Source organism: Scyliorhinus canicula, chromosome 10 (genome assembly GCF_902713615.1).
Source record: "Scyliorhinus canicula chromosome 10, sScyCan1.1, whole genome shotgun sequence".
NCBI classification, from domain to species: Eukaryota; Metazoa; Chordata; class Chondrichthyes; order Carcharhiniformes; family Scyliorhinidae; genus Scyliorhinus; species Scyliorhinus canicula.
The window spans coordinates 99136746-99158211 of NC_052155.1; the positions used below are offsets into that span (position 1 = coordinate 99136746).

The following is a 21466-nucleotide window of genomic DNA, read 5'->3' on the forward strand; positions in this document are numbered from 1 at the left end:
GTTCTGTTTCCCCAGCTACGTACACAGCGACCGGGGTTCATCCTTCATGAGCGATAAGCTGTGTCAGTACCTGCTCAACAAGGGCATCGCCTCGAGCAGGACTACCAGCTATAACCCCAGGGGGAACGGGCAGGTGGAGAGGGAGAATGCGACAGTCTGGAAGACCGTCCTACTGACCCTCTGGTCCAGGAATCTCCCGGTTTCCCATTGGCAGGAAGTCCTCCCCGACGCGCTCCACGCTATTAGGTCCCTCCTATGTACCGCAACCAACCAGACCCCTCACGAGCGGCTCTTTGTTTTTTCCAGGGGTACTACCACGGGGGCCTCGCTCGCAGTATGGTTGAAGACACTGGGCCCGGTACTCCTCCAGAAGCACGTCAGGGCACACAAAACTGACCCACTCGTAGAAAGAGTGCTCCTACTCCACTCAAACCCCCAATACGTCTGCATAGAGTACCCTGACGGCCGTCAGGACACTGTATCCCTCCGGGACCTAGCGCCGGCAGGATCGAATCCCACCACTACCAACGCCGAGGTACCCCTCACACTACACCCCACCCAACACGTCGTGCCCCACGCACCTGCACCTACTGGGTCGCTACACATGTTCCGTGTACCCGCGCCCACAAGCTTCCAGCGCCTCCAGTCCCCAGTCGAACCAGATGGGTACGAAGCTCGGACAGAATCACCCGCCATCGTACCCCAACCAACCGTGATCGTCCAGCCAACAGAAGAGGCTGCAACCCCGGTGCTCCGCCGATCACAACGGACAACTCGACCACCGGACAGACTCAATTTGTAAGCCATCACCCGCGCCAGATTTGATTTTTTCACAGGGGGTGAATGTGGTGAATTATAAACACTAATAATCCACACTGTATTGTACAACATGTGTTGAGCCTGTACCTTGTATCAGATCATGTGTAGTTGTGCGGCTCTACCCATAGGGGGAGATGAGGAGCTTGTACTGGGCTCCACCCATGGCTCCTCCCCCTAACCAGAAGTATAAAGGTTGCTGTTGTGAGCCTGCCTGCCAGTTCATCTAGAGTTCATCTTGTCACAGGCAGGCTCTGTTGTAAGACGATTAAAACCACTGTTCGCTTCTAACCACGTGTCGCGTGAATTGATGGTCTCATCAAAATCCTCTCACTGTGTTCTGTGAAAAATATAAACTGACCCATGTTCTGTATGATTTATTAATGCTCGGTGAGTGTTGCACATATTACTCACAAGATTCTGATTTCAAGTGAAACCGATACTCAAACGATGACAATCTACCAGGTGACGATTCTGCGGTCAACTCTTTTGTGGCAGTGGGGTGAAGGCTCCCCCCACGTTGAGGGTATCTCTGGGGGGGGGGGTGTGGATTGACAGTTTAGACTAAGGCCGGGAGTGGGGTGAAGGCTCCCTTCGGGTGGGGGTGAAGGCTCCCCCCAGGGTGAGGGTATCCCTGGGGGGTGTGGATTGACAGTTTAGACCGAGGCCGGCAGCTCCCCGCTGGTACGTTGCTAGGGGCCCCGTTCGACGTTGCTAAGGGCGGTGCGAGCATGCGCCAGTTTCCGTGACGCTTTTCCTTCCGGTGTCTCGAGGCTGCGTCACGAGTCAGGGTGAAGGCGGCGGCGGCGGCGGCAGTATTAGTGTTTCGGTGATTCGAGGCCGTTCAGCATCTCTCAGCAGCGGCCTGTTCAGGTGGGGCTCAGTCCGTTCTATTCTCTCCTTTATCGTTCCGTTCAGCTGAGGCGAGCCGCTCCCAGTTTACAATTAACGCTTTGTTATAAATCTCGTTCATTCCGCTATCTGTTCGACCTGAAGAAGCCGTTGAAAATCGCACCAGTTACTCGGGAGGAGAACGACCCCGGATCCAAGTTGATGAGTTTACCGGGGGTCCGCGGCTCTCGCCTCTTTGTAATAGGGGCAAAGGTTGCAGTGACGGAAGAGCAGCCGCTGACGTTCAGGCAGGGAGAGGGCACAGGGTAGGGGAGGGAGGGGAGAGAGGGCACAGGGTAGGGGGGAGAGAGGGCACAGGGTAGTGGGGGGGATAGAGGGCACAGGGTAGTGGGGGGATAGGGCACAGGGTAGTGGGGGGGTACAGGGTAGTGGAGAGGGTACAGGGTAGGGGAGAGGGTACAGGGTAGTGGAGAGGGGGGAGAGGGCACAGGGTAGTGGAGAGGGGGGAGACAGGGCACAGGCTAGTGGAGAGGGGGGAAGAGAGGCCACAGGCTAGTGGAGAGGGGGGAGAGAGGGCACAGGCTAGTGGAGAGGGGGAGAGAGGGCACAGGCTAGTGGAGAGGGGGAGAGAGGACACAGGGTAGGTGAGAGGGGAGGGGGGAGGGCATAGGATAGTGGAGGGGGGAGGGCACAGGGTAGTGGAGAGGGGGGAGAGATGGCACAGGGTAGTGGAGGGGGGGAGGGAGGGCACGGTAGTGGGGGGAGGGCATGGTGGTAAGGGGGGAGAGAGGGCACAGGGTAGTGGGGGGAAGAGGGCACAGGGTAGTGATGGGAGAGGGCACAGGGTAGTGAAGGGGTGAGAGGCCACAGGGTAGTGAAGGGGGAGAGACCACAGGGTAGTGAAGGGGGAGAGGGCACAGGGTAGTGATGGGGGAGAGGGCACAGGGTAGTGATGGGGGAGAGGGCACAGGGTAGTGAAGGGGGAGAGGGCACAGGGTAGTGAAGATGGGCGGAGAGGGCACAGGGTAGTGAAGATGGGCGGAGAGGGCACAGGGTAGTGAAGGGGGGAGAGGGCACAGGGTAGTGAAGGGGGGAGAGGGCACAGGGTAGTGAAGGGGGGAGAGGTCACAGGGTAGTGAAGGGGGGAGAGGGCACAGGGTATTGAAGGGGGGGGAGAGGGCACAGAGTAGTGAAGGGGGGGAGAGGGCACAGGGTAGTGAGTGGTGGTGGAGAGGGCACAGGGTAGTGAAGGGGAGAGGGCACAGGGTAGTGAAGGTAGGTGGTGGAGAGGGCACAGGGTAGTGAGCGGGGGGAGAGGGCACAGGGTAGTGAGCGGGGGGAGTGGGCACAGGGCAGTGAATGAGGGGAGAGGGCACAGGGTAGTGAAGGGGGGGAGAGGGCACAGGGTAGTGAAGGGGGGGATAGGGCACAGGGTAGTGAAGGGGGATAGGGCACCGAGTAGTGAACGGGGGGGGGGGGGGGAGGGCACAGGGTAGTGAACGGGGGGGGAGAGAGCACAGGGTAGTGAACGGGGGGGGGGGATGAGGGCGCAGGGTAGTGAATGTGGTGGGAGGGGGCACGGTAGTGAACGGGGGGGGAGAGGGCACGGGGGGTGATAGGGAGAGGGCACAGGGTAGTGAAGGGGGGAGAGGGCACAGGGTAGTGAAGGGGGGAGAGGGCACAGGGTAGTGAGGGAGGGAGAGAGGGTACAGGGTAGTGAAGGGGGGGGAGAGGGCACAGGGTAGTGAACGGGGGGGTGGAGAGGGCACAGGGTAGTGAACGGGGGGGGGGGTGTGTGGAGAGGGCACAGGGTAATACCGGGTGGGGGAAGTAGGGATAGGGCACAGGGTGGTGCCTGGGTGGGGGGGGAAGTAGGGATAGGGCACAGGGTAGTGCCTGGGGTATTGGTAGGGATAGGGCACAGGGTAGTGCCTGGGGTATTGGTAGGGATAGGGCACAGGGTAGTGCCTGGGGGTTAGGTAGGGAGAGGGCACAGGGTAGTGCCTGGAGGGGGTGGACAGGGAGTGGGCATAGAGCAATTCTGGGGGATAGGGAGAGGGCACAGGGCAATGCCTGGAAAGGGGTAGGGAGAGGATTCAGGGCCATGCCTGGAGGGGGGGTAGGGAAAGAACACAGGTCAGTGCCTGGGTGGGTTCGGGAGAGGGCACAGGTCAGTGCCGGGGGGGAAGATAGGAAGAGGGCACAGGGGTGGGAGGTAGGATGCAGGCACTGGGGTGGGGGGTAGGGAGAAGGCATGGGGTTGGGAGAGGGCACAGGATGGGTGGGGGTAGAGAGGCAGGGGTGTGGGGTAGGGAGAAGGCATAGGGTGGGGGATCAGGAGAGGGCACAGGGCAGGTGTAGGGAGAGGGCACAGGCCAGGGTGGGAGGGGTGGTGGGAAGGGATAGAGAAGGCAGGGGTGGGAGAGGGGGCTAGGCAGAGGGCACAGGGCAGAGGTGGGGGGGGGGGGCTAGGGAGAGGGCACAAGGCAGGGGTGGGGGGAGGGGAGAAGCTAGGGAGAGGGCTCAGGGCAGTGCTGGGGGGATATGATGCGGAAATGCTGGCCTTGGGACTGGGATGGGCACAGCAAGAAGCCTTACATCATCAGGTTTAAGTCCCAACAGGTTTGTTTTAAATCCCTAGCTTTTGGGGCGCGCAGCTCCTTCCTCGGGTGAATGAGGAAGGAGTGTTCTCCGAAAGCTCGATTTGAAGCAAACCTGTTGGACTTCAACCTGGTGTTGTAAGACTTCTTACTGGGGGGAGAGGGCTCGGGGCAGTGCTGGGAAGGGGAGGGAGAGAGGGCGCAGGGCAATGCCGGGAGGGGGTGGGAAAGAAAGGGTACAGGACAATGCCGGGAGGGGGTGGGAAAGAAAGGGTACAGGACAATGCTGGGAGGGGGTGGAGAGAGAGAGCGCAGAGCAGTTGCTGGGAAGGGGGGGGGGGGGGGGGGAAAGAGAGGTTGCAGGGCAATCCCAGGAGAGGGTGGAGAGAAAGGGCAGTGGGGGTGGCACTGGGCGGTGAGGGGGGGGGGGGGGGGAGATGGAGGGTGGCAGGACAGTGTGACGGTAGTGGACGGTGGGCGGTTGAGAAGGAGCAGTGTGGGGGGGGGATATTGCATCGGTGGGAGGGGCAATGTGGCGTTAGGGGTGGTGGAGGCCGGCAGGGCAGTGGGGTGGGGGGAGGGTAGTGGAGCAGTGCAGTGTTTGGGAGAAGGGGAGGGGAGGGAGGAGAGAGAGGGGAGGGGGGGGGGGAGGCAGGCAGGCAGGCAGGCAGGCAGAGTGGCAGTGAAGAGGGCTGGGGAAGGGAGGGGGGGAGGGAGGCAGGCAGGCAGAGTGGCAGTGAAGAGGGCTGGGGGATGGCTGGTGAGGGGGTTTTGTCTGGGCCCAGGACAGTGCCTGGAGTTTAATCTCTTAAAATTGGACGAAACCACAAATTAATAACATTAAAAAAGGGCCCACGGCCATGAAAGCCAGGTCACGTGAAACCAGATCACATATGATGAGTGTAGTGAAACTGGAAGAAAGGAATGGATGTTATGTCATTTGGTTCTAAGAGTCACGGGTCTTGTAATGGATCTTTGCGAATAATTCATTGCCAGAGAAAGGAGGTCAAGAAGCAAAATTCTGAAACTTACTAGATCAGGCTTGAAGTAGAATCCAGTCATTGAAGAATTTGATTTAAAAGGGATCAGACCTGTATATTTTGTAATTGATCTGTTGAGCCCCCACAAATCAGTTAATTTTTCAAGTAAATATACTCTGTAGTGGTTGGGAACAGGAAAAGCGTTGATGAAAAAAATCAGAATGTTTAAGGCTTTTTGAGTTGAAAGATGGCTGTTAAATTTCTATTGTAAGATTGCGTAAAAAGCATTAAGAAAAAGCTGCAAATAAAAATTCAAGAGATTCCATGTTTTTAGTTTAGCCTGAAATAGTTTATTTGTGAATTGCACTAATATTGGTGTTCTGTGATGTCAGATAAATGGAACCTGTTATTTTTCAATAAATGACACATACCATTGTGCTTTGAAAGTAAGGCAAACTAAAATGGACATTACTGTTTTAGTGGTGCACAGTGACAGCAGTGTATGCCATCTGTAAGATGGACTGTAGAAAATCACCAGGGCTGCTTTGACAGCACTTTCCAAACCCGTGACTTCAACCAGCATATTCATGTCACCACCTCTGCAAATTCCCTCCCAAGTCACACACCACCCTGACTGGGAAATCTATCCCCCTTCCTTCACTGTTGTGGGACAAAAACATTGGCACTCCCTTCCTTTGAGCATTGAGTGTGCTTACACCACATGGACTGCATGGGTTCAAGAAGGCAGCTCACCATCATTTTCTCAAAGGTAATTAGGAATAGACAACAAATGCTGGCCATAGCCAGTGATAGCTCATGTCCTAGGAGCTAATATTTTTTTAAAAGTCTGAGGTGTATTTTCATTTAGAGCAAGATACTTTTGCCCAGTTGGGGATTTGGTGACATTAAGTCTGATATTTCTGCTATTTTGTATAAAAGTTAGTAGACAATTGTGAAGGTTTGCCGACCGAGTGGTATGCAAGTTTTTGAATTGGTCATCTATGTTAAAGTTGCTATATAAATCCAAGTTGTTGCATTGACTTAACCAGTCATTAAGGAGAATCCCTTTTCAGGAAGGGATCTTGCCCAAAACTTCAGAGAAATGATTTTGAAAAATCATATGCATTCAACAATCATTCAAAAGGAAAGTTTTTAATGTAAATGATAGCACAGCATGACTGTGCAGTGTCAATTTTATTTTCTGTCCTTAACGTTTCATGCTTGCTGTGTCTGGTAACATATCAGCTGTTTTGCACTTGAGTGATATGCCAACTGGGATTAAGGTGCAGATGTACTAAGCTAACATTCATAATGCCTGTTAGATAGTGTGAAAACTTTATTGTACATCTTTAAATTTAGCCATGTACATATGTTACAGTGCACGATTCCATGCCAACCTATCAATGCAACCTGAGCAGATATTGCTTATGAAGTTCTGCTTCCTTGTCTTTGTTGAGGCCCTGATTAACATTTCTTGGCTTGACATCTATTTTACAATTGTGCTTCTGTTAAAGGTTTGGGGCAGCTTTCTCCATAACTTGTATTGCTATGGTGCTGTTATCTTTGACAGTGCCTTCTGTTCTCTTTCCTGCACCATGCCCTCTGCTGATCCTCAAGGATGTTTTTTCATCATCAGTGTTCCACCACATTGAGTCCAGCATTCATGTTTTCTGACCTTATCTATTTCTATCTCTCTGCCACTTATCTTGATTCCATTGAGCGGTATTGTGCTGTTGGATTGCTTGTGTAACTTTTTTATTCATTTAGGAATGTGGGCTTCGCTAGTTAGGCCAGCATTTATTGCCCATCCCTAGTTGCCCTTCAGAAGGTGGTGGTGAGTTGCCTTCTTGAACCACTGCAGTTCTTGAGATGTAAGTACACCCACTGTGCTATTAGGGAGGGAGTTCTAGGATGTTGCCCCAGCAACAGTGAAGGAACGGCGCTATATTTCCAAGTCAGCATGGCGAGTCAGCATCGACTTCATGTAATCTATTTATGTGACTAGCCTTCAGTGCCCAACCTCTCTCAAAAAAACCCTTCCCTTTATCCAACTATTGGTGGAATGCTGTGTTTCCTTTTGTTTGGAACTTGAAACTCCTTCCTCAAACACATGTGTCCGTCTCCTGCACTCTCCCCAGTTTTTAAAAACTTGCTCAAAACCCATCTGTTTACCAGCCCTCTTTCACCTGTCCAATTCCTTCCTGGTTCTTAGTTTTTATGTTGTCTATTTGTTTACCACTATTAAATGTTTTTCATATTAAAGCTAACCTATAAATGTACGTTTTTAAGCATTGAACATGTTGTTACTTGCTATGCAGTAAAATATACCCATGAAGTGTTATTCCCATGACGTGTCATTTGCAATTTATAGCAAAAGTTGTGCTAGATTATGTAATTTATTCCCCCCCATTGTTTTATAGAACAGTACAGCAAGATAGAACAGTACAGCACAGAACAGGCCCTTCGGCCCTCAATGTTGTGCCGAGCCATGATCACCCTACTCAAACCCACGTATCCACCCTATACCCCCAACAACAACCCCCCCCCCCCCCCCCAACCTTACTTTTTTTTAAGGACACTACGGCAATTTAGCATGGCCAATCCACCTAACCCGCACATCTTTGGACTGTGGGAGGAAACCGGAGCACCCGGAGGAAACCCACGCACACACGGGGAGGACGTGCAGACTCCGCACAGACAGTGACCCAGCCGGGAATCGAACCTGGGACCCTGGAGCTGTGAAGCATTTATGCTAACTACCGTGCTGCCCACTTTTTCCCCAAAAGTTATCCACTTTCTAAGCTAAATGATTCCTTATAGTAAAATTGTAATTCCATCTCTTAAATTGCTAAATTGTGTTTCCCTCTGTCAGTCTCCACGTTTGATGAGGTCAGTTATGGTTTCCCATCATCATCAATTCATTGCTGATCAGGGATTGAATCTAGAATTTTGGTAGCCTATATTACTAATGGGCGCACCAATATTGCGATCCCAGACCAGACTGCAAAAGTGACTAGGATACTGGACAGAAACTCCAATATGTTATTTTAATTTTGTAAGACTATGAGGAAAGGATACCCCACTCTGCTCCAGAAGTGATTACACCATGAAATAGGGATATGGTATATTGAAATAAACTTTATTGCTAACAGTATTAAAATAGCTTAACATCACACCAGGAATTCCCGGCCCAAGGTCACTGATCGTGTGGAGTTTGCACATTCTCCCTGTGTCTGTATGGGCTTCACTCCCACAACCCAAAGATGTGCAGGGTAGGTGTTGGCCATGCTAAATTGCCCCTTAATTGAAAAAAATTAATTGGGTACTCTAAATTTTAGGACAAAATCACACCAGAAAATAACTTACAATTGTCCCTTAATCAACACTACTCAATATAGCGAATTTAACTGCTATCTTTATTCCTACTCAAACAACAAGAAATAATTCTCGCTCTCAATCCACTATTAACCCATTAGTACGTAGGAATATCTGCTTCACAGTGGTAATTTGAGAAAGAAAGATTGTTTGACACTGCTTTTGAAGAAAAGACTTGACTCCTGTCAGAACCATGCAAAAACTCTGGCGGTATGTATTTATTTAGAAGCTGTTTCTTGACTTGTTTAATCATGCCTTGTTCTCGGGCAAATCTGCACTACTTTAAAGACTGTTAATCTCTTTTAACTGAGCTGCAAAACTGCTTGACTTCTAGTCACAGCTTCATTTCAGCTCACAAAATTGCAGTATGCAAAATGCGTAATGCCTTTGCTCGCCTCGTAACAACATCATTTTACCAAGCTGAAAATAAATTGTTTTCTAAAATGATTGAACATTCAGTTTTTTCAATGTTTCCTTCTTCCCTGTTCCATTCTTTTCATTATTTCAAATACATCTATCTAACCTCCTGTGTTGATAAGAGAGGCTGAATTTTTCAAGTCTGTCTCTTTTATTAAAATTCAAAGCTCAATGCAAGTGAACCTGTGCTGTATCCTGTTGCACAGATACTGGAAAATGGTTCCAACAGTACTCAACACCTTGTCCAAGCGGCCATTTGTTTGGCGCATCCAGAGGCAATTTTAATATCAGTCGGTAATTGGAACAAGACCAATCCTGTCGTCCTCGGTTAACTGTAACGCAATTGCAAACAATCTGATTTGGTCTCTCATAGTTGGCAGGGAGAGGGATGGAAGATAGTGACTGAAATCAATGGCTTCAGTCTTAATGTTGGATGTCAAATAAGCAGTCTGATAATTTAGCAATAGTGGAGGATTCAAGTGAAGTGGTGCTGAGGTTGAGCTGGGTGTCACGGCATGCGTGTGAAAACATGTGCTCCGAGAATGTTGCTGAGGGGCAGCATGTGGATAAGAAACAGAAGTGGGATAAGGATAGATCCTTGAGTGACAATGTTGTGGAAGCAGAGGAGAAGCAGTTGTGAGTGGTACTCGAGCTACATTGTGAACTATTGCTCACTTGTCGACAAGTAGCAGAAACTGTAGGCCATTTTTCACACCAGTGTATTTTTTAACACTTGGTATACTGAAGTGTAAACATACAAAATATACCTGTATCACCTTTTCATACATTAACCCAAAGTGAGCTTGGTGTTTTAGGGGGTGTGGTCAGATATATGTTGTCTTTCTGGGAAAATATTCATAGTGTATATTTGAATGAACTTTGTGCACCAAAATACATTGTTTCTCAGCCAGTCTTCTTACAATAACATATGCATATGTTTCCAATACCAAAGTGCTATATTACAGTTGCTTCTGTGTTTTTAATTATTTCTGAACTGGACATGGCTTGTAACCGTTACTAAACGTTCACCCTTTTGCAATGGCAAAACTGCTGCTACTCCAATTCAGTTGAATTTATACTATTCATTTAGATGCAAAGACTGTTTTGGACAAAGTCTGTGATAATTTCAACCTCATCATCAAGTATGGTAGATTTTATGTTCATATTTCCCTCATCAGTGGACGAAAAATAATTATTTCCATTAGAGAGCTGCTACTATGACGTTCCACCTTTGAATAAAATCATAGAATCACAGTGCAGAAGGAGACCATTTGGCCCATCAAGTCTGCACTGGCCCTTGGAAAGAACACCCTCCACCCTATCCCCATAACCCGGTAACCCCACCTAACCTTTTTGGACACTTAAGAACAATTTTTGCATGGCCAGTTCACCTAACCTGCACATCTTTGGACTATGGGAGGAAACCGGACACCCAGAGAAAACCGACGTAGACAAGGGGAGAACGTGCAGACTCCACACAGACAGTGAACCAAGCCGGGAATCGAACCTGGAGCTGTGAAGCAACAGTGCTGACCACTGTGCTACCGTGCTGCCCTAGAATCTAGAGAGCAGTCCACACGGGCTGTGGGAAGCATTATAGCTGTAAGACGTACCTTGCAACTCCATTTGTCCATTCCTCGAAGGAGAACAGTTGAACCTGCATCTAGTTCCCACAATTCCGCTATCTGCAATCTATTAATGGCTTTCAAGTAGTGGTTTGTGATTGACAGCATCAGTGGCCTAAGTGGTAAAATGTGGTAAAAGTCCCATGTCTGCAAACATTGCCCACATCAAAGAGTCTAATGTGCACTGAGTGCATTCCAATCATTCAGGCATTTGCATTTCTTTGATGACGTCAATGTCCACAGACATTGGGCCTTCACCACCGAGGCCATCGAAGCGCGAAGGGTTATGAATGGATCAAAGCTGCAGATGGTTTTTATGGGCAGAGCATAGGACACTGGGCCCATTAAATAGATGCAAATGAGTCATTATGTCCCAATAGAATTTATTTCTATGGTCCCGCTGGCGTGCAATGTCAAACTCACTCATGCCGCCAGTGAGGGGTCGGAGCATGGCGTTCGGTTTGACACTTGGCATCAATCCCAATTTTGCCCCGACGTCCGATTCTCTGTCGCATTGGAGAATTCATTCTGAGTGTCCAGTGGAGGAAGAATTCCACCTATGATTCACGCAGATTGGAGCCAGCTTCGATACCACTCCCAATTTAAAATGCTGCCAAAATTGTGTCTCTATCCTCAGGGTGGAGACTGCCTCAGGATTTATTGAATATTTCTCTGGTGAGAATGGGAGTGAGGCTGTCGCTAGTGCCCTCAAGCCAGGCCCCCTACATGATTTTGGCTCCATCCGTACCCAGGTGGCTTCCGGATCCCCACACCAAACCAACACCTTCTTTGTCCACTAATAGTATATCAAGCTCGGCAACGGCAAGCCCCTGACTGCGGCCCCTCTTTGATTCCCCACCCTTTACTCGCCCGAATACAGGACAAGATCAATTTCTCGACCTCCACCCCCCCCCCCCCCCCCCAAATCGATGGGGGGAAAAACCGCCAAACAAAATAACAGGTTGTTTATTTCTATAGTATTTTAAAGTATGTGTTCTATGCATTGTGCCAAGGGGTAATTTGCAGTATTTTAACTCTAGAATGCTGAACAAAATATTTTTTTTCTTCTTCAGGCTTTTACATTTGATTCAAAATGTCTTTGTACCCATCCTTAGAAGACCTTAAAGTAGACAAGGTGATCCAGGTAAGTGAAATATGTAGTACTTGCTAGTTGTCATGTGAGAGTATCTTTTAAGAAATGGATGTTTGACAGTGATGTCAGAGTGTGGATGGAGCTGGACTGTCTTGTCAGCTTACTTTTGTTTTAGGCTGTAGGCCGCAGGGTGTGTTTTAGTTTCGTTTTAGTGGAGCTGAAGCCAGACCAAGCAGGTGTACTGCTGCTCTGCCATCAAAAAATGATCTCTTAATCATTTGGTGAATTCAGAATTATAAATGTTTGCATTAGTGACTTTAACCTGATGCGCGCCTGATAAAGGTTTTGTTTTTAAGTCGCATAGATGTTAAAAAGGAAAGCTTAAAGGTTTACTTCGTGTTGTAGTCTTTGGGGGTTGTATTTGAATTAATGGTTGCTTAGATGTTCACTATGTTTTAAAAAGGTTAACTTGAGTTCATAGAATAAACATTGTTTTGCTTTAAAAAATACTTTTCCATTTCTGCTGTACCACACCTGTAGAATGGGCCGTGTGCTCCCCATACCACAATCTATTCAAAGTTGTGGGTCAGGTGAACTCCATGATACACTTTGGGGTTCTCTAAACCCTGGCCCATAACAAATTGGGGCTCGAGGTGGATAAAAATCTATCTATTGGATTGGCTTAGTGAAATTAAAGACAGTGAGGGGTGAGCATATTGTGGTTGCTTTTCAGGTGTGGTATTTAGTTTAAGTCGGAAGTAAGTTGCGGACAGTGGCCCTTTCAGAGGTTCTGAAGATTTTGGGGGTGGAGATGGTCGCACGCAGTACCTTACGGACAGAGACTAAAAGCAGACTGTTAGATTTGACAAAAACATTGCAGTTAACATTACCTGACAAAATGCGAAAAGGTGAGGTCAATATGGCCGTGGCTAAGCATTTAAATACAGTTTGACTCATTGGAAATAGCGAAAATTCCGTTGCAAATTAAACAAATGGGACATGAGAAAAAATTAAAGCAGCTTGAATATGAAAGACAGGAAAAGGAGAGAGAGAGAGCGGAAAGAGAAAAAGAGAGAGAGGAAAAGAAAAGGAGAGAGAAGAACGGAGAAAAGAAAGAATAGCCCTAGCAGAACAAAAAGAAAGAGAAAGGGAGATACAGATCAGGGAAAAAGATAGTGAGTTTGAAGTTCAGAAAATGGCCATGAAACATGACAGTCAGTTAAAATTGGCAGATGTAAAGGGAAATGTACATTGGAGAGAATCTTTGACGAGAAGGAGGTAGAAGAGTTTTTCATTTCATTTGAGAAGGTAGCTAACCAAATGAATTGGCCACAGGACTTGTGGGTTTTACTGATCCAAACAAAGCTGGTAGAAAGGGCGAGTGAAGTGTTTGCATCACTACCGGAGGAGGTATCTGGGTCGTATGAGGAGGTGAAAAAATCCATCTTGGGTGCATACGAACTAGTGCCTGAAGCTTACAGACAAAGGTTTAGATAAAGAAAGAATTTGGTCAAACATACATGGAGTTTGAAAGGCTCAAACAGAGTAATTTTGATAGGTGGATAAGGGCTTTGAAAATAGACCAAACGTATGAAGCTCTCAGAGAAATTATACTTTTGGAGGAGTTTAAAAATTCAATTCCTGATGTAGTGAGAACTCATGTGGAAGAGCAGAGGGTTAAAACTGCGAGATTAGCAGCAGAAATGGCAGATGATTATGAATTAGTTCATAAATCAAAGCTTGGTTTCCAACATCAGTTTCAGCCTGTGAGGGATAGAAACTGGGGACATGAGAAATACTCAAGTGGTAAAGGTAAAGGTGATCTGTTGGGAGATAATAAGGAGAGTGTACCTCAGATTTAAAAAAATGAAATCCAGGAGGGTGGAAGAGACATGAAAAGTTTCAAATGTTTTCACTGTAATAAACTAGGCCATGTAAAGTCAGTGTTGGTGGTTGAAGAAAAGCACTGGGAAGGCTGATGTGGTAAAACAGGATACGACAGTGGTTTTGTTAAAGTGGCAAAGGAAAGCCCAAGTGAAGCGAAGGAGATGCAAAAGAATATGCAGCCTGTTCAAGAGGTGATTGATAAGAAGGTGCCAGATCTCTTTAAAGAATTTACTTGTGTGGGTTAAGTTTAGTCGTGTATCAGGAGGAGCAGGTAAAGAAGTCACAAGTTTAAGAGATACGGGAGCTAATCAATCTTTAATGGTAAGAGATGAGGAGTTATGTAGTTTGGGAAGAATGTTGCCAGAAAAGGTGGTAATATGTGGAATTCAGGGTGAGAGCAGTAGTGTTCCATTATATAAGGTAAGGTTGGAAAGTCCAATGAAGAGTGGTGAAGTGGTAGTAGGAGTAATGGAGAAACTATCTTGTCCAGGAATACAGGTTATCTTGGGTAATGATATAGCTGGATCCCAGGTGGGAGTGATTCCTATGGTGGTTGATAAGCCAGTGGAAAATCAGACAACTGAAGTGTTGAAGGACGAATATCCTGGGATTTTTCCGGATTGTGTAGTAACAAGGTCACCAAGTCACAGGTTAAGACGAGGAGAAATCAAAGAGTGAAGAAGATGTTGAAGTGTAATTATCAGAAACGATTTTTGATCAGATGGTTGAAAAAGAACAAGAACAGACGGAGGATGAGGCAGATATTTTTAGTTCAGGAAAATTGGCGGAGTTAGAACAGAAAGATGTGGAAATAAAACTGATGTGTCAGAAAGCATATACGGGAGAGGAATCTGCGTGTATACGGTTATTGCCGTAAAAGTAATGGCTTGATGAGAAAATGGAGACCTTTACATATGCAGGCGGATGAAAAGAGGGCAGAAGTTCATCAAGTAGTATTGCCGGTAGGGTATAGATAGGAGTTATTGCGAGTTGCACGTGAGGTGCCAGTGGGAGGTAATTTGGGAATAAGGAAAATTCAAGGTAACATCCAGAAACATTTATATTGGCCTGGACTACATAAAGATGTAGTTAAATTTTGTCAATCATGTCACACATGTCAAGTGATAGGGAAACCTCAAGGAGTGATAAAACCAGCACCCTTAATACCCATTCCAGCATTTGAGGAACCTTTTACATGGGCCCTAATTGATTGCGTAGGACCGCTTCCTAAAACAAAAAACGGGAATCAATATCTTTTGACTATGATGGATGTGTCTACTAGGTTTCCAGAGGCCATTCCAGTACATCATATTCCAGCTGAAAAAATTGTGGAAGAGTTACTTAAATTCTTTACTAGATATGGACTACCCACAGAAATACATCGGATCAAGGATCAAATATTACCTCCAGGTTATTCAAAGAAGTTATGGATAGCTTAGGAATAAAACAATTTATATCAACTGTGTACCATCCAGAATCGCAGGGAGCGTTAGAAAGTTGGCATCAGACATTAAAGACAATGTTGAGGGCTTATTGTCAAAATTATCCAGAGGATTGGGATAAAGGAATTCCATTCGTACTGTTTGCAATTAGGGATGCACCAAATGAGTCAACCAAATTTAGGCCTTTTGAACTAATTTTTTGTCATGAGGTAAGAGGACCACTTAAATTGATTAAGGAAAAATTGGTGAGTGAGTAATCAGAAACTACATTATTGGATTGCGTGTCAAATTTTAGGGAACGATTAAATAGAGCAGGTGAATTGGCTGGACAACATTTGAAAGTTGCACAAAATGTGATGAAACGGGTAGCGGACAAGAAAGCCAACGTTCGTAGTTTTGCCAGTGGAGATAAAGTTTTAGTATTGTTACCAGTAGTAGGTAAACCTTTAAAAGCAAGGTTTTGTGGACCTCACCAGATTGAAAGGCAATTACGTGAGGTGAATTATGTGGTTAAAAACACCAGATGGAAGGAAAACTCACCAAGTGTGTCGTGTGAATATGCTTAAAAGGTACTTTGAAAGGGAAGGAGAGAAAAAGGAGGAGGTTTTAATGATTCAACTCAAATTGCCGAACCAAATCCAGATGACTGTCAATTTGATATACCTCAAATTAAATTGGAAAATGAGAATGTTCTAAAATTGAGATAAATTGTTGTGTTACCTTCCAGAGGAAAAACAAACTGACCTGAAGAATTATTGATATCACATGGGCACATTTGTAGAGATAAATTGGGAAGTACTAAAATTACTATACTTGATGTGGAAAATGCTGTTCCAATCAAACAACGTCCATACAGACTTAACCCTTTAAAATTGGCACAGGTTAACAAAGATTGAGTATGCTTAAAAATGGCATAATTGAAGTGGGTTACAGCCAATGGAGCTCACCCATAATGATGGTACCAAAACCAGACGGTACCCGACGGTTGTGTGTGGACTATAGAAAGGTTAATGCAGTTGCAAGAATGTACTCTTATCCGATCCCACATTTGGAGGATTGCATTGTGAAAGTGGGACAATCAGCTTTTATTTCCAAACTGGATTTACTTAAAGGCTACTGGCAGGTACCTTTATCCGAAAGGGCGAAGGAGATTTTCGCTTTTGTGACTCCAGATGGTATATACCAATTCAAAGTTAGGCCATTTGGTATGAAAAACGCACCAAGCACATTTCAACGGTGAACTAACAAATTTGTTTCAGGATTACCCAATTGTGCGGTATACATCGGCGATCTGGTAATTTTTAGCCAGACATGGACAGAACATGTGAAACATCTGATGGAGTTATTTGATTATTCGATCGACTTCAGGAGGCGGGTTTGGTGATAAACCTAGCTAAAAGTGAATTTGGAAAAGCCCAAGTCACTTTCCTTGGCCATACAATCAAACAGGGTCGAATGGTCACACGGGATGTGAAGACAACAGTTATTGAGGAGTTTCCGATACCTTCCAGGCGAAAGGAAATAATGCGATTTCTTGGCATGAGTGGATTTGATCGAACATTTATGCAAATGTTTTTTAGCGTGAGTGCTCCACTGATGGATTTGCTGAAGAAACCTCAAATTTCAGTAGACTTTCAACAGGCATTTGACGGCCTGAAAGCTGTGATAACCAATGCTCCTGTGTTGGAGAATTACAAGGGACTCTGTGATCAGATTGAACTGAAGTATCTGACTTTAAAGAGACATGCCAAGGCGTAGAGAAATGGATGGATCGTGCAGAGACCTCCTTGTTCAAAGACACTGTCAATCGAGAAGGATTTCAGTTGGAAGAAGGTTAAGGTTCCTTTTACCGTGCATCAAACAAACAGGCACTTAAGCGCAGATCTGAGTGTATTGTGCAACGGCATAGAATCCTTACAGTGCATAAGGAGGTCATTCGGCCCATCAAGATACACCAACCCTCTGAAGGCGAACCCTACCTAGGCTCATAACCCCATCTAATCTTTGGACTCTATGGGACAATTTAGCATAGCCAATCCAGCTAACCTGCACACTTTTCCTTTGACACAAACATTTTATTAAAGCATTTCTGGTTTTATTACAACAAGAACTACAAATGTAAACATAATTCAGTGCATAACATCCCCATAACCATACCCCGCCAATGTGGCTTATACACACAATTCCCAAGACCTCTATCTCCTCGCTGATCCCGCTTAAATTGAACTAAACTAAAACCCCCCCCCCCCCCCGCCCCGCGTATCTGCTAACAGTTTAGTTTTCCCCGAAGAAGTCGATAAACGGCTGCCACCTCTGGACAAACCCTAATAATGATCCTCTCAGGATGAACTTCATTTTCTCAAGCCTGAGAAACCTAGCCATGTCGCTAACCCATAACCCCGATTTCCAGGGGCTCCGAGCCCTCTAGGGTAATAGGATCCGTCTCGGGTCTCCCGAGAAGGCAAAGGCCAATCTCCCCCTGGACTCCTGGGTCTTCGACACTCCAAGATTGTCACCTCTGAACTCCGCACCACCCTCATTTTTAGTACTGTGGACATAACATCGGGAAATCCCTGCCAGAATCCCCTAAGCTTCGGAGATGACTGAAATATGTGGACATGATTTGTGGACCCTCCTCATCCGGGCCACTGTCATGTGTGCCAGATGAACCACCTTGAATTGTATCAGGCTGAGCCTGGCACATGATGAGGACGTATTGACTCTACTCAGTGCATCCTCCCACAGACCTGCCTCTAGCCCCTTACCTAGCTCATCTTCCCACTTGCACTTTATCTCCCCTATCTGCATTATCTCCCACTCCATGAGCTCTTTATAAATTTCCGAGGCCTTCCTTTCCCCGACTCCCGTTTTGAAACTGTCTTGTCCTGTATCGTCTGTGGTAGTAGAAGCGAAAAGATCGAAACCTACCTTCGCACAAAGTCCCTCACCTGCAGATAGCGAAACCCATTCCCACCTGGCAATTCAAACTCCTCCTCCAAACAAGGAAAGCTCCCATCGTTAAACAAGTCTCCCAGTGTCTTTACCCTCTCTCTGCCACCTCCGGAGCCCCCCATCCAACCTCACTGGGACAAACCGGTGATTGCCACAAATTGGAGCCCACACCGATGCCCCCTCCACTCCCATATGCTTCCGCCACTGTCCCCAAACTCTCAGAGCCGCCACCACCAACGGGCTTGTGGAGTACCGGGCCGGGGAGAATGGGTCAGGCGCCGTTACCAGTGTTCCTAAATTTGTGCCCCTACATGATGCTGCATCTCCCCGCTCCCATACCACCCTGAATACCTGTTGACTGAGAGAAAACTGGAGCATTCGGAGGAAATCCACGCAGACACTGCGGGAGCATGCAAATCTACACAGACCTAGAATTTAATTCAAATCTGTAAGTTCAAAGGAAAGAAGGACACAAAAAGCAAAAATATGTTAGAAGGATGAATCGAAAGCTTGATCATCATAGGTGGGTTTTAAGAAAGGATTTGAAGAGAAGGAAGGAGGTGAAATGGAGAGATTTAGAATTCCAATGCTTGGGATCTAGGAGACTGAGGGTAGAGTTGTCAGTGGCGAGACACAGCTGACAGTGGGGTTAGGGCGTGAGAGGCCAGCGTCTGAAGAATTCAAGAGATGTTCACGGTGATATTTTCTTGTACTGGAGATGTTTCCAGAGATTAGTAACACAGACTTTTGTGTTTTTTAATAGGAGCACTGGTGCCTGGTTCTAATGATAAAGATTATTATTATAATCATCTCAGTTAAGTCTAGGATGTTGCTGTATTATTAACTAAACTACATTAAAAAATTTGTCAGTAAGCCTGGTTTACTTATTCTTGATCAGTAATTTAATATCTTTTCAGCATTTGTAATTTTTCCTAAAACTAGTCATGAAAATATACAGCAGGTTATTATATAAAGTGAAAAGACTGGTTATGATATTGAAGTATAGCTTTCAATAGAACTCTATAGATGCTGACTGCTATTTGGATTGGATTTGTTTATTGTCACGTGTACCGAGGTACAGTGAAAAGTATTTTTCTGCAAGCAGCTCAACAGATCATTCAGTACATGGGAAGAAAAGGGAATTAAACTAAATTCAAGAAAATACATAATAGGGCAACACAAGATATACAATGTAACTGCATAAGCATTGGCATCGGATGAAGCACACCGGGTGTAGTGTTAATGAGGTCAGTCAATAGGAGGGTCATTTAGGAGTCTGGTGATAGTGGGGAAGAAGCTGTTTTTGAGTTTGTTCGTGCGTGTTCTCAGACTTCTGTATCTCCTGCCCGATGGAAGAAGTTGGAAAAATGAGTAAGCCGGGTGGGAGGGATCCTTGATTATGCTGCCCGCTTTCCCCAGGCAGCGGGAAGTGTAGATGGAGTCCATGGATGGGAGGCAGGTTTGTGTGATGGACTGGGCGGTATTCACGACTCTCTGAAGTTCCTTGTGGTCCTGGGCCGAGCAGTTGCCATACCAGGCTGTGATGCAGCCCGATAGGATGCGTTCTATGGTGCATCTGTAAAAGTTGGTAAGGGTTAATGTGGACATGCCGAATTGCCTTAGTTTCCTGAGGAAGTATAGGCGCTGTTGTGCTTTCTTGGTGATAGCGTCGACGTGAGTGGACCAGGACAGATTTTTGGTGATGTGCATCCCTAGGGATTTGAAACTGCTAATCATCTCCACCTCAGCCCCGTTGATGCTGACAGGGGTGTGTACAGTACTTTGCTTCCTGAAGTCAATGACCAACTCTTTAGTTTTGCTGGCATTGAGGGAGAGATTGTTGTCGTTACACCACTCCGCTAGGTTCTCTATCTCCCTCCTGTATTCTGACTCGTCGTTATTCGAGATCTGGCCCACTATGGTCGTATCGTCAGCAAATTTGTAGATGGAGTTGGAACCAGGTTTTGCCACTCAATCGTGTGTACAGGGAGTAGAGTAGGGGGCTAAGTACGCAGCCTTGCCGGGCACCAGTATTGAGGACTATTGTGGAGGAGGTGTTGGTGTTCATTCTTACTGATTGTGGTCTGTTGGTCAGAAAATCGAGGATACAGTTGCAGAGTAGAGAGCCAAGTCCTAGATTTTGGAGCTTTGATATGAGCTTGGCTGGGATTATGGTGTTGAAGGCAGAGCTGTAGTCAATAAATAGGAGTCTGATGTAGGAGTCCTTGTTTTCGAGATGCGCCAGGGAAATGGCGTCTGATGTGGACCGGAAGCCGGTGGGGACCTCGGAGTGGAGTAGGGACAGGTTAAAGATGTATGTGAATCTCTGCCAGCTGGTCTGCGCAGGCTCTGAGTGCATGACTAGGGATCCCGTCCGGGCCCGTCGCCTTCCGTGGGTTCACTTTTAGGAAGGCCGATCTGACTTCGGAAGCTGTGATGGTGGGTATGGGTGAATAATGGTCTGCTGGGGCACTCGACAGCAGATTGTTGGTTACCTGCTCAAACCGAGCATAAAATGCATTAAGTTCATCGGGGAGGGGTGCACTGCTGCCAGAGATACTGCTCGGCTTCGCTTTGTAGCCCGTTATGTTGTTTAGTCCTTGCCACAACTGCCGAGAGTCTGTCTGTGACTCTAGCTTAGTTTGATATTCTCTCTTGGCATCTCGGATGGCTTTGCGGAGGTCGTATCTGGATTTCTTGTATAGGACAGGGTTGTCTGCCTTGATTGCCTCAGATCTGTCCTTCAGTAGGGAGTCAATCTCGCGGTTGAGCCATGGTTTCCGGTTCTGGAACATATGTGCTGCTTTCTTTGGCACGCAGTCGTCCACACATTTGCTGATGAAGTCTGTGACGGTGATGGCATACTCATTTAAGTTAGTCGCTGAGTTCTTAAATATGGACCAGTCCACTGTCTCTAAGCAGTCACATAAGAGCTCTTCTGTCTCCTCGGACCAGCACTGCACAACCTTCTTAGCTGGATTCTCCAGCTTGATTTTCTGCTTGTAAGCCGGGAGAAGGAGCACAGTCTTATGGTCTGTTTTCCCAAAATGCGGTCGGGGGATGGAACGGTAGGCACCCTTGATTTTTGAGTAGCAGTGGTCAAGAATGTTGTCGCCCCTGATGGGACAGGAGATGTGCTGGTGGAATTTTGGCAGTACACTCTTGAGGTTGGCCTTGTTGAAGTCTCCGGCCATGATGAACAAGGCCTCCGGGTGTTCTGTTTCGTAGTTGTTTATGACTGTGTACAGTTCATTCAGCACCTTCCTCACTTCTGCCTGGGGTGGGGTGTAGACCACTGTGATAATGGCTGAAGTGAACTTGTGTGGAAGATAGTATGGGTGGCACTTTACGGTCAGGTATTCCAGGTCTGGGGAGCAGTAGGTCGCCAGGGTCCCCACATCCAAGCACCAGGAAGAGTTGATGAGGT

The 21466-nt window shown here is 46.9% G+C and overlaps 1 protein-coding gene across 1 annotated transcript in view; it reads left to right on the forward strand.

Moving 5' to 3' along the window:
* Positions 1-1532: 1532 nt before the first annotated feature.
* The window catches only part of LOC119972546 (syntenin-1-like), a 53409-nt gene continuing 33475 nt past the window's right edge, over positions 1533-21466 (forward strand). The window contains exons 1-2 of the mRNA XM_038809418.1: positions 1533-1689; positions 11739-11809. Coding sequence (XP_038665346.1) covers positions 11759-11809 — 51 coding nt within the window. The 5' untranslated portion in view covers positions 1533-1689; positions 11739-11758. The remainder of the gene's footprint in view (positions 1690-11738; positions 11810-21466) is intronic.